The sequence below is a fragment of the Hevea brasiliensis genome, chromosome 16 (assembly GCF_030052815.1).
Source record: "Hevea brasiliensis isolate MT/VB/25A 57/8 chromosome 16, ASM3005281v1, whole genome shotgun sequence".
NCBI classification, from domain to species: domain Eukaryota; kingdom Viridiplantae; phylum Streptophyta; class Magnoliopsida; order Malpighiales; family Euphorbiaceae; genus Hevea; species Hevea brasiliensis.
In genome coordinates this window covers 59,602,888-59,616,154 of record NC_079508.1, presented here as the reverse complement: position 1 = coordinate 59,616,154, position 13,267 = coordinate 59,602,888, and the positions used below count along the sequence as shown (strand labels likewise).

The 13,267-nt window shown below is 35.3% G+C and overlaps 1 protein-coding gene and 1 pseudogene across 1 annotated transcript; both read right to left on the bottom strand.

The window, feature by feature from the left end:
* Window positions 1-2,563: 2,563 nt before the first annotated feature.
* LOC110634326 (protein LIKE COV 3) lies at window positions 2,564-4,583 on the bottom strand. Its single transcript, XM_021783273.2, has 6 exons — window positions 4,417-4,583; window positions 4,006-4,058; window positions 3,509-3,618; window positions 3,255-3,422; window positions 2,941-3,165; window positions 2,564-2,807 (listed from the first exon to the last, which is right to left on the bottom strand). Exons 1-6 carry the CDS (start codon window positions 4,549-4,551, stop codon window positions 2,701-2,703), a joined length of 798 nt encoding a protein of 265 aa, XP_021638965.2. The 5' UTR covers window positions 4,552-4,583; the 3' UTR covers window positions 2,564-2,700.
* A 2,416-nt stretch (window positions 4,584-6,999) lies between these two features.
* On the bottom strand, window positions 7,000-11,265 carry LOC131174680 (uncharacterized; annotated as a pseudogene).
* Window positions 11,266-13,267: the final 2,002 nt, after the last annotated feature.

The following is a 13,267-nucleotide window of genomic DNA, read 5'->3' as shown; positions in this document are numbered from 1 at the left end:
CCTTTTATACGGAAAGAATGCTTTCTTTAGTTAACATAGCCCATACTTGCACAATGCTTGGGTATGGCTATCTCTTTACTTGTACACATAGAGTTTTACCAACTAAATCTCATCAACTCCAACACTCCTCCTTGCTGAGATTTTTGTTGGAGCTGTGAATTTAGGCAAGTCTTCAAGCATCTTTAAATTTCTGATTTGTTTGGTTGTCTTGGAGCACATCTCTCCAAGTTTGATGATTTTCTTTTGCTTTGATGGAGCACTTCTCTCCATGTTTGTTTGTTGGTGGAGCACATCTCTCCAACTCTTTCATGGAGCCCTTCTCTCCAACAATTCTTGATTGATTTTCTGGTGCAGCTTCTCACCACAATACTCATCTTCTTTCTGGTGCACTTTCTCACCATTTTTTCCTTCTTCTGGGTGCACTTGCTCACCATTGTTCTTCTTTCTTCAAAACAAAATTTCTTCCTCTTGGAACAACCCTCCTCTTGCAGGTTATCATGAGCTTGCTTAATTATGTAGCTGCTACCATCTCATTCTTGACAAGAACAAACTCTAACAGGTCCCTCGAGATCAAAAAGCTCTGATACCATTTGTTGGATTTGAAGGAAGAAAAGTTAAGAACATATTTATGCTATAACAAGTAGAAGAGAAAAGACATAAATTCATTACTAAAAGCAGAGGATTTACAAACACAAATTTAAAGCTTTTTTCTTTCTTTTCTTCCACATTTTGCAAGCTCTCTCAAAACACTCTTTCTAGCCCTCTCAAGTTTTCTCTGCACACTCTCTATTTCTATCAGCAGGTCTCTCACTCTTTCCAGCAGCAGCACTCTCTCCCTTTTATATGGAAAGAATGCTTTCTTTAGTTAACATAGCCCATACTTGCACAATGCTTGGGTATGGCTATTTCTTTACTTGTACACATAGAGTTTTACCAACTAAATCTCATCAACTCCAACAGTTTTATTTGATTGCATTAGTGGATTTTCTTACTAAAATTTTAGGAAGAGGACCTACTAGCACTGCTCCAAGATGAAGAAACTGCTGAAGACAAGTTGATACAGACAGAAATTAGTGATGAGGATTTGGAAAGGGTATTGGATCGCAGTGACCTGATTGGATGCAAGTAGATGACAAAGAAAATAGCTCAATCCCCCTCGAAGGGCCTGGTTGGCAGATGGTAATACCAACTGCAACTGGGGCCATGCTCTCCGCCCTTAACGGTTAATGAGTTGCTTTAGACCTTTAGTGGATTGGGATAATAGGTTTTGGATATTTTTGCATTTTGCTGTTGATCTTGCAGGAAGCATTATTTGCCCCCTAAATTTGAGAGCAGAATATTGCTCTCTGAAAGTCTTCCATTTAGGAAAGGGCTATATAATTCTTCAGGAGGAGAGTTGATTTTTAATAAATCTGATGTATTCTCATCTTCAGATACAATATGAGAAGCTTGAAGCTCATGTGAAGAGTCGAAGTTCTTTGACCGTTTAAACTAAAGTGAAACTCGTGGCATGTAAAACCACTAGGATTGTTTTCCAGGTGAATTAATGTAAACTGCATAACCGGGCTGCTTATGCTGGTAAAATATGAATAGCCAATCCAAATGCCCAAATGTATTTTGGGTTAATTACAAAAATGTTCTAACATTGAGCTTTGTTTTTAAATACAAAATCTTTCCTCTACAATTTAATTAGAAAATTTATTACTTGAACAATTTAATTAACCCAATTGTATTGTGGGTTAATTTCTCGTTCGAAGATGGTAACAATATTTGTAGGTTCACTGAGTTGTGGTGCATTTGAAGGGCATGTAAAAATTGATTAACTTTGCTGCCAGAAATCGAACTTGTGTCTTCTATGAAATTTATAAAATATTTCAGGTGCATTGAGAAATATTACACATTTATATATTTACAGTTATTTTATATATTATGGAGATGAGTCTCATTTCCATTTTAGAGAAGTAACATGTTCCGAGAACAGTAAGTAAAACCTCGGGTCTTCTAAGTCAGACATTCTAACTGCTAGATGACAACGGATTTCTTGCCCACGGTAATGAATACAAAATTATTTATAAATTCCTTATTTTAATATTAGAAAGCTCTTTTCCTTTACCTCTTATTTCAATGGTGAATGATTACAACCTAGAATTCATTCGCTTATGGAAAATTAGGATAATTTTTTAAAAATAATTTTAAAAAATTTAATTAAGATTTTAAAAATATTTTTAAATTATTTTTCATTATAACAGAAGTCTTACTTTCTAAAAATAAAAAATATTTACTTTCTTTATTGAGAAAATTATACTGTAATAATTAAAATTAAATAATTATTTCCGAAAATATTAAATAAGTAAATAATATATATTAAAAATTTTAGAAGTAAAATAAGTTTTGCAATCTATTTTATGAAGATTTATTTTTTTTAATTATAAAAGAAGATTAATATTTTAAAATTTTTAAATTAAAAAAATTATTTTTTATTATTGACAAATTTTATATTTTTTACAAAAAATAAAAAATTTATTTGAAAATAAAAAATTTATTTGAAAATAAAAATTAAAAAAAAAGAATTATTTTTTATAAGGAAATAGGCTTATGAAATAAAATTCACAAGTCCTGCAGCTCATTTGGAATGCCTTGGCTCTTTTATATCAGGAAGAATAAGCCTGTCAAAGACTCATCCATGCATAGGGACCGCAACTATACCGGTGGAATTACGAATTTGCCGAGTCTTGCTGCTCCAATGGCCTGTGCATCCAGTGTAGTCAGTATCTTAGGTATCGACATTCCTCCTGAGATGACAATTTCTGCATCACATGAAAAGCCAAAAGCCGCATTACTATTTTATATTTTGTTCTGTGCTACTAGCTAAATGGTGGTTTCCTATTTTATTGAACTACTAATAGATATGCTTGTTTTACTTTGGTGTAAAACTCTCACCAATTCCTTCTCGGACAGAGAGATTAGGCCTTAGGATATCCTTTGAGCTGATGAGGAAGATGTCTCCAAGATAAAGGTGATTTGTAGGCACATAAATGGAGCAGAGTTCCTCTGTACCCAGTCGTCCACGAAGAATAACAGTTGATGTGATGAAACCAAATGCGTATTCTCCATTACGTGGATGTCTTATGATGGCTACTTCCTTGAAGGCATTGGAGGTCTGATCTGCACCAGAAAGCTCTCTTTGAAACAATAGACCTGTAAATGCTAAAACTGGGAATATAGCAATAAGTTGATATGAATATGATACTCACCTGGTGATATCGCAGCACTGATTTGTTTAGAGGCGGAGTAAATATAGCTAATAAGAGGCATTTTCTTGATAAACCATTCTCCCAAATTAAGAAGAGAGGCTCCCAACCATGAAGACATGAACACACCAATCAGGAATACAAAAGTCATGGAAGTCACAAATCCAAAGCCTGCAAAATAAGTTCAAGAGTTGTTCAGAACAAAAAAAACAATGGAGGATGAAAATGTAATAGATTAGAGAAGATAATGCACTAACCAAATACATTGATTCCTAGATGAGTATAGATTGGAGAGAAGATTCCATCCACAAAACAGATAAACCACCAGGTGACACAGAATGTGATGGCTATAGGAAGTAAAATTACACTGCAAAACAACACCAAATACTAGCTATTCATTTACCAAACTCATTAAAATATTATCAGAACATATACTAGCTAAATTACTCCACTAATTTACATAAATTGGGATCCACTATTCAGGTGGGATCTACTCCTTGTGATGTAAGTATGAAGCATGTATATTTAGCGTGCAAAGGCTGAGAATTCAGTAAAATTGTGAAGTGCCCAGAGGAGGTTATATAAGTTAATTGATAACCTGATACGTGTATTCATGAGATTTGGGGAAAATGCAAAACTTCAAGTTTAAGAAACACATTGTGTTTGTGTACCATGCAAAAATTAGAATTAGAATTAGAATTGAATAGGAGGGGAAAACGAATGTCATATATCATCAGGTAGAGAAGAGTTAAACCATCCTGTCATGAACTTTTTTGAAGCCCAGCTACGAATCACTTTGCATAATGCCTGCATAAACATCCAAGAAAATCCCATTTATTTACCAAAAAATCAACTTCAATAAGACTTCCTTTAATTCAAATCTGACTTCCTTTAATTCAAATCTATCGATCCAAATTCAAAACTAGTTTATATTTTCAACAAGCCCACATGAAGCTTGATCTTTATAAGAAACGATTCAAATTGTGGAATAACTCAATTGAGTGCTTTTAAGGATGAGATTCAAATTAAATTAAAAACCCGTCTCAATGATAATGAATCACAAAACATTAATATGAAAGCTTAGCAATGTATTATGAGTTGCAAAAAGAAAAGGAAAGAAAAATAAATAAATGGGAAAAAAAAGCAGCGAAATCAAGGGACAAACCTCTTTGCCAGAGGAATGATTGGAAGGAGAAACAGATTGAGAGGATGAATTAGAGAATCCATTGTTATTATTTTCTGCTATTTTTATCGATTGAATGGGTATTAAACGCTCTATCTCTCTCTCTCTCGTTTCCATTCTTAATTTCTTCTTTCTTTTTCTTTTTTTCTTTTTTTAAATTCTTTGTTAATCGTTAGATTTTATATATGATCAATATAATAACTTATAACATTTCCTTTTAATTTCACACACAACTAACAAAACGAAACCATTTGAATTAAAAAAAAAATTAATAATTTATTATCAAAATTCATTAAGGCTATGTTTAGTAAATCTTAATTTAATACAATATCATCAATTATAATGAAATCTAAATGCGTTTGATTGTAAATAAAAATACAAATAATATAATATAATAATATTTTTTTTAATATTTAATTTTTTTTATAGTGTTAATAATAAGCAGTAATGATTAAAGTGATTAATGATTGAGTGTTAGTGATAATTAAGTGGTGATGATAAGGTGAAAATAGTAGTACTAACAATGGCTGAATAATGGTAGCAGTTATAATAGTAAAGTGATAATCAAGAAGTGATAGTTAGATAGTGTGATGATAATATTATTGATAATAAATGAATAAAATAAAAATAAGTAATAATTATTACATTCAATTCTATATGCAACGTTATTTTTAAATATAATTGGTTACATGATATAATCATAATTTTATTATATTAAATTTTTTTATTACTAAATAATATAATTAAATAAACAATATAATCACGATTATATTACAACTTAATTTTAAAATCTTTATTTTCACAATTTTTACTTTATAAGATTTTATAATTAATTAAAAATTATTGGAGTAGTATAAGTTGATGTTACAAACATTTACATAATTTACATCATTGAGTGATAAATTTAATTTTCAATTTATTCAAATATGAATAAATAAATAAATGTCATGAATTCAATTAATATATATCTAAGCTGATTTTTTTTAGCAAATATCTAAGTTGATCTTAATATATAAATAAGATAAGAAAAAAAAATAATTATCTAAGAAAACGGGTTATCCAACCGACCCAAAATTGGATACGGGTCGAGATCGTCCAGGCAGGCACTCCAACGAAAACCCAGGCATAGTAAAAGCGAGCGAATTTCAGTGGTTGGTTGCTTCGTTTCTGCGTTTTCCCTCTCTCTCTTCTTTAAAATTGATTTTTTTTTTTTCTTGATCTCAACCCCAAACCAAAACCGTAAAATTGAAATTTTACTTTATCAATGATTAGGCTCAGATCGAGCACCACAATTCCAGCTTCAAAATCTTGCAGCTGTCTGTAATTTTTTATCGGAGAAAGGGCAGACTTTAGCAAGATATGATAACTCGGTCTAAGCTTGTTGAGCAACTTAGAGATTACCAGATCCGATCCCAGCACAAGTATTCTGCTCTCACTGTCTTCTCTCCCAAACCCCATATCAGTTCTTGGTAACTCTCTCTATTTTCTCTTTTACTATTTGATTTTTGTTGTTTTTAATCTTTTATAATTGGAAAATTCCATGCTCTATAATCAGAAGTCCAATTGCTGTGTACTTGATCATGCCTCAAACCAGGGATTTTTGGTGCTTTTAAGATTTTAGAATGTTTTCCTCCAAAAGTTGACACCAGCGTAGGCTTAGGTACTGGTGTGGGCATTGTGTATCTAATACGTACGAATGGGTTCTCTCTTTTTTTTCTTTGTTTGTGATTATTGACATTGCGATCGTGAAATATGCAGTTTGAGCTGGGGTTTCTGTATGACTAGGACATCCCAATTGTAATTCACAATTGGTATGGTACAGTTCTTCAATTTTGTGACACTGCATTTTGTTTCTCTCTAATGAGATCCATTTTTGTTTACCTACTAGCAAAATTTCGATTATAATTTTAAGCAGAGAGGTTCTATAGATGCCATGTTTAGTTTTACTAGGAATTCGAGTTACGTGAACTGATGTCTGGTTTAATTTGTAACATGTTGGCCGACTCTTAGGGGTTAGTGGAGTGCTGATTGGGAATTGTGCCCTTAAACTGATAGAAGAATTTTACTGAAGAAAGAGATCGACAGATTAAGAGCAGAGAAAAAGAAGAAGAATCACACTTTTCATTAGAATCAGAATGAGTACATCTCACCAATTACATCTTATTTATCTAACTAATTCTCAGATTCTTCCATGAGGCTCGCCTGATCATCCGCCGGATCTTCGCTATACTTGCCACGTGTCTGTATACAACAGCTCAGCTTAACAATCTCAACTGTTCTGTTATTTCTTTTGCCCACCACTTAATCCCTACGCTGCGTTTTACTATTGTTGCTGTTTTTCTTGTATCAACTACCCCTCCCATCAGATTCCTTGTCCTCAAGGAATGTAGGAAACCTTGCTCAGAACTCATCAAAGATATTCCCACGATGCATCAGCAGGTGAAAGACCTCGCGAATGGATTAAGTGTTTAGTGGCAGCTGCATTATGCCTCTTCACCATCCGACGATCCAAAATAGCTTGTGGATAAGCATCTTGGATGTGAGACACGTGGTGGTAAGGTAGGACTAGCGATACAAAGCCGATGCACGTTTAAGTTGAGAAACATGGATGACATTGTGGATCTGGTCTTCAGAATGTAGATTGAGACGGTAGTCTACAGCAACAATGCTTTCAGTGATCTGGAATTTCACAAAATACTTTGTTTGGAACTTATGATGTATCTTCCGAATAGAAAGTTGTCTATAAGGCTGCAATTTAAGAAATACCCAATCTCCCACTGCAAATTCTCTATTTACTCGACCCTTATCAGCTTGAGTTTTCATTAGATGCCTAGCTTTATCCAAGTGAAACTTTAGAATAGATAAAGCACTTTCTCGATCCCTTAAAAAAATGTCTACTGCAGCAATTTTTGAATCACCTGGAAAATAAGGTAGGTGTATAGGAGGTGGAATTCCATAAAGGGCATCAAATGGAGACATACGAATAGTGGAGTGATGTGAAGTATTGTACCAAAATTGAGCCAAGGGTAACCACCGAGCCCACGAGTGCAAATCTCTGTCATACACCGAGGTAACTCAAGGCATCTATTTACCACTTGCATCGCCCATCCGTTTGTGGGTGATATGCAGTGGATAGTTTTAATTGAACCCCTTGAAGAGCAAATAATTCCTTCCAAAATGCACTCAAAAAAATTGAATCCCTGTCACTCACAATTGTTTGAGGCAGTCCGTGCATCTTGAATACAGAATCTAGGAAAGCCATAGCTACTGTTTTAGCAGTAAAAGGGTGATGGAGGCCAATAAAGTGGGCAAATTTGGATAACTGTCTCACGACAACCATAATGACTGTCATACCACGAGATAGAGGAAGGCATTCAATAAAATCCATGGTTACGTCGAGAGAATAATGTGGTAGGAAGGCAAGGGTCAGAGTAAACACAGTGTCATGATCAACTCTGGTTTGTATCTCTGACAGACAAAACAATCCCTAACATATTGTCTCACATCTCGATGTAACCCAGGCCAATAAACAAGAGAAGATATTTTTTTTAAAGTAGCAGTTACACCCGAGTGCCCTCCAGTAGCAGAAGCATGGAACACAGCCAATAGTTGTTGCTTTAATTCAGGATTATGACCCACCACTAATTTCCCTTTTCTCCTCAATTGTTGATTATGCCACTGAAAAGATGGATGAGAAGTAGAATCAAGTTTCTTATCATTTATAAGATGTTGGCAATTAGAATCACTACCCCAAGTTTCTGCAATCTGCCCATATAATGATGAAGGAAGCAGTGTAGAAGATAATACATTCAATTCTAGTAGTGGTGATCTTGACAGAGCATCAGCTACTGCATTGTCAGAACCCTTCTTATATTTGATATCATAATCAAAATGCATAAGCTTCGCCATCCAAGCTTGCTGAATGGGGGTTGTAAGTTTCTGATCCAAAAGGTATTTTAGGCTGTGATGGTCAGTTAAGATAGTAAAATGCTTTGTTTGCAAGTAATGATTCCATTTTTTGACAGCAAATAAGATTGCAAGTAGTTCTCTCTCATATGTAGAAAGAGATTGATGCTTGAGGGATAAAGCCTTACTGATAAAAGCTACCGGATGTCCAGATTGCATTAATACGGCCCCAATACCAATATTTGAAGCATCTGTTTCAATGACAAACTCTTGAGAGAAATCTGGTAATGTGAGAACAGGAGCAGAAGTTACAGCTAATTTAAGAGATTCAAAGGCCTGTTGAGCTTCGTTTGACCAATGGAACCCATTCGTCTTGAGTAATTCAGTTAAAGGCCTAGCAAGAACTCCATAGCCTTTGACAAAACGTCTGTAATACCCTGTGAGCCCTAGAAAGCTCCTTAATTGCTTTGGAGTGGTAGGTCTAGGCCATTGTCTCACCACTTCAATTTTAGATGGATCAGTTTGAACCCCTTTTGCTGAGATAACATGTCCCAAATACTCCACTGATAGAAAGCCAAAAAAACACTTACTTCTTCTGGCTAAGAATTGGTGATCCCTCATAGCTTGCAGGATTTGTTGCAAATGAAGGAGGTGCTGCTCTTTGTTCTCACTATATATTAGAATATCATCAAAAAAAACTAAAACAAATTTCCTCAAAAATCGCTTAAAAACTGAATTCATGAGACTTTGGAAGGTTGCAGGGGCATTAGTTAAGCCAAAAGGCATAACTAGGAATTCATAATGTCCCTCGTGCGTCTTGAAAGCTGTCTTAGGAATATCTTCCTCATGCATCCTGATTTGCCAATATCCAGAACGCAAGTCGATTTTAGAAAATATAGTGGCATGCCCCAGTTCATCAAGCAACTCTTCTATCACGTATAGGAAATTTGTCTTTCACAAGAGCATGGTTAAGTGCTCTATAATCAACACATAATCTCCGTGTGTTGTTTTTTCTTTACAAGCACAACCGACTTGCATAAGGGCTAGTAATCGTTTCCTTATCACCCCAGCTTTTAACATCTCTGCAATCATGTCTTCAATTGCATCTTTCTGTTCAGCTGCATATTTATATGGTCTGATGTTAATTGGTGAAGATCCTGCTTTGAGAACAATTCTGTGATCATGAACACGTTTTGGGGGCAAGGTCTTTGGCTCCTGAAACAAATCATTATAAGTCAATAAGAGATTATTTAAATCAGGCCAAGATTTCTGTTGCTGCTCTAACTCGACTTGCTCCTGCTGACTTGCTACTGAATACAGATAAGCAGTAGCTTCACGTCCGTCCACGTGAAATAATCCATCATCATTAAGGCAAGTCATCAAGCTATTAAGCTCTTTTGAAAGTTTCTTTTTAGTTTCTCCCTGCAACACACAAAGCATAGATTTCCTTTTAAAAGTCATCATCATAGTCTGAAAATTCCATAATATCTCCCCTAAAGTGGAAAGCCACTGAGCCCCCAAGATTAGGTCATAGTTATCCAAAGCAAGAACATATACTTCTGCATGAAATTCTAAACCCTGCATGCTCCATGTAAAATTCTTACAGAAGCCCTCACATTGAAGTTGTTGCCCATTAGCTACTTCAACTGATATTCCAGCAGCTTTTTGCAATTCACACTTAAGCTTAGAAGCCATTTTCGTACTCAAAAAGTTATGAGTACTTCCTGTATCCACTAGAACATGCAACATTCTTTTCCCACACTCCCCTTTTATTCTCATAATCTGAGTTCCCTGTGTTCCCCACATGGCATTGAGAGATAATTGCATATCTGATGCCATTTCACCCTCAACTCCCTTATCCTCATTTTCCTCATCTTCTTCATTCTCTTCTGTAATTAATTGCATCACATATGCTTGTTTTTTCTTACATTTATGAGCAGGTGTATATTTTTCCTCACACCAAAAGCACAACCCCTTTGCCCTTCTTTCATCCATGTCTTTATCAGTAATTTTTGAGTTTTTGGCAGGTACAGCAGGTGGTTTAGGTAAGGAAGGTAGTGGTAACAGTCCTGATTGTTCTCTAGAACTAGAAGTTGTTGTTATTGTGGGTTTATGGGTTTGGATTTGGGTGGTAATACGAGAAAGAGGTAGGTAATTGTAGCTGGCAGGTTTAACTGAAGGTTTAGGTTTATTTTGAATGGCAGCTACTGTGATCTCTTGCAATCTTGCTAATGAATAGGCCTCAGCCAAAGTAGAAGGTTTAAACATTCTTACTGGCATTTGTAGTTCATCTACCAGGCCCGAAAGAAAAAAACTCAACGCTTGGTCCTCCCGGATGCCAGCTTTAGGATATATCTCATCAAAAGCATCAAGATAATCTTGTAGAGAACTAACCTGTTTAAGGTTCCTCAAATCTGCTAATGGATCCTCAAATGCATTACTACCAAATCTGGCAGTTATAGCTCCCACATAGGCACTCCAATCAAGGTAAGCTATAGATCCTCTCACCTTAATGAACCCTTGATGCCATTGAAGGGCTTTACCTTCTAAATGCAGAGCAGCCATCTTAACCCTATCATCTGCGGCAACATTTGCAACCTCAAAGAAATAATCCACCCTTAGGAGCCATCCCTCCAGTCCCTCGCCACTGAACCGAGGAAACTCCAATTTAGTAGAATTTCCCCAAGATTGTCTAATCTTATGGCTAGACACATTTTGACTGCTAGCGCTTCCATCTGATTCTTTTCCACTTGCCAACTCCATATTCTGCAAACTAAGACCAGCCAGCAAGGCCTTAATATCATCCATTGCCTTTTGATTGCGTTGCTCAGCCTCTTTTCTTAAATTTTCCTGCCTTGCTTCAAACTCTTGCATTAAAGCCATCACTCTTCTCTCTAATTCCTGGGAACGGGTTCCCTCTGCCATAGCCAAGGAACGATGAGCTCTGATACCACTGATAGAAGAATTTTACTGAAGAAAGAGATCGACAGATTAAGAGCAGAGAAAAAGAAGAAGAATCACACTTTTCATTAGAATCAGAATGAGTACATCTCACCAATTACATCTTATTTATCTAACTAATTCTCAGATTCTTCCATGAGGCTCGCCTGATCATCCGCCGGATCTTCGCTATACTTGCCACGTGTCTGTATACAACAGCTCAGCTTAACAATCTCAACTGTTCTGTTATTTCTTTTGCCCACCACTTAATCCCTACGCTGCGTTTTACTATTGTTGCTGTTTTTCTTGTATCATAAACTCTTGAAGTTCCCATTTTCATTCTCTTGAGGGTTCATTAAAAAGTTGGAAGGCTGACAACTTCATATTCCTTTTCTACCCTAGGGCTCCAAAATGGGACTTAGATATCTTAAACGTTGGTAAATTATGCGAAATAATACCTCCAAGATTTTTGAGCTAAAAGCTTACAAGTTAAATGTTCTTAACATATCATTTCCAACTTCTCTACTCTATGAACTATGATACCATTTTGCTACGGTGTCCTGAAGCTTAATTGATGGGAAAAAATCCAAAAAGTATATCAAGCATCAGTGCTTTAACTATTTTGTGTCTGATATAACACTTCTCTCTCTCTTGAGTTAGAAAATTGTTTCCCTCGAACAAGTTGTTTTCGCTCGTCTATAACCAGTAGAAGTTTTTTTTTCCCCCACTTTTGAGACTTTACATGAAGCAGTAAACCTACTTCATGATGTCACTATATTCTTAAACTGAAACTGTTCTTGTAAAGTAATCTGAGTTTCCTAAAAGAGGCTTTCAGAAATATTTTAGATGAAAGGGTATTTGGTGATGTCAGATTATCAGATGAGATGTTATTATTATTCATAATAATTGGAAGTTTTCTTCAGTTAAGGGCCATGAGATCCAAATGAAAGTCCGATTTTGGTCGGGGAAGCTTGAACTTACAGTAGGTCAGTCATTGTCTGTCCCAATTACTGAACCAAACTTTTGTGTGGATGCTATGTTGGTTGACTTTTTTGAGGAGATTTGCATAATGTTCAAGGATCAATGTCTTTTTATGCCAATATTATTGGTAATAAATCTTTTGTTATTTTCTCTCTGCATATTTTAATCCAATTTTATGCAGGTTTTATTATTATTATTTTTAAGATAATAAGGCTAATCCTTATTATTTTATCAATTTAACCTCAACCTTTAACATTGGTAACAATTTTAGCCAGCCACTGAAATTGGTAAAAAGTTGCTTTTTTTTTTTTATTGCCGACTCAAATAAAATATTAATTTTAATTGCTTTCTGTTATAATTGAGGAGAATCAGAACATCCTAAAACCTCTTATGAGTATCCTGATCTTCATAATGTGACTACATCCATGTCCTTTTGTGTTAGTTGCTCATGTAGAATGTACTGTCAATTTCTCGCAGGGCTGATGTTGCTGTGGCAATCTTCTGGGCATTAGTGTTTAGCATGCTTGTCATATCATCCTATTTGACCCTCTACTTCAGGCACTTGTGGCTTTCTGTTCTCATAATCTGCCTTGGGATTTTTCTTCCCATACGCTTGAGAAATTCTAGGCAGTTACTGGCCCGGAAGAGGGAGAGAAGATTGTTATTACCTTTGTCTATGTGAGCTTGCCATGGCAGTAAAGTTTTTCAGGCATGTAGCTCGGTGATGATATTTTTAACTTGCATTTGAGTGTTGTGGCTTTTTATGGAGCAATTCTAAGCATGGAGGAGCACTGCTTGTGGTCAACTATGACTGTTCCCTAGTCCCTACTCTTTGAGATAGATGGTATGATTCTTTTTTATCCCTTACATGACAAATACACAAAAGCCTCGAGAATTTACCCAACACTTCTTGTCACGTTTAAAAACCATACATTTGAGCCATGTTAAGGGACATCAATAGCCTTGTAAATTCATTATAGTTCCAGAAAATTAATTTTGACTTGTC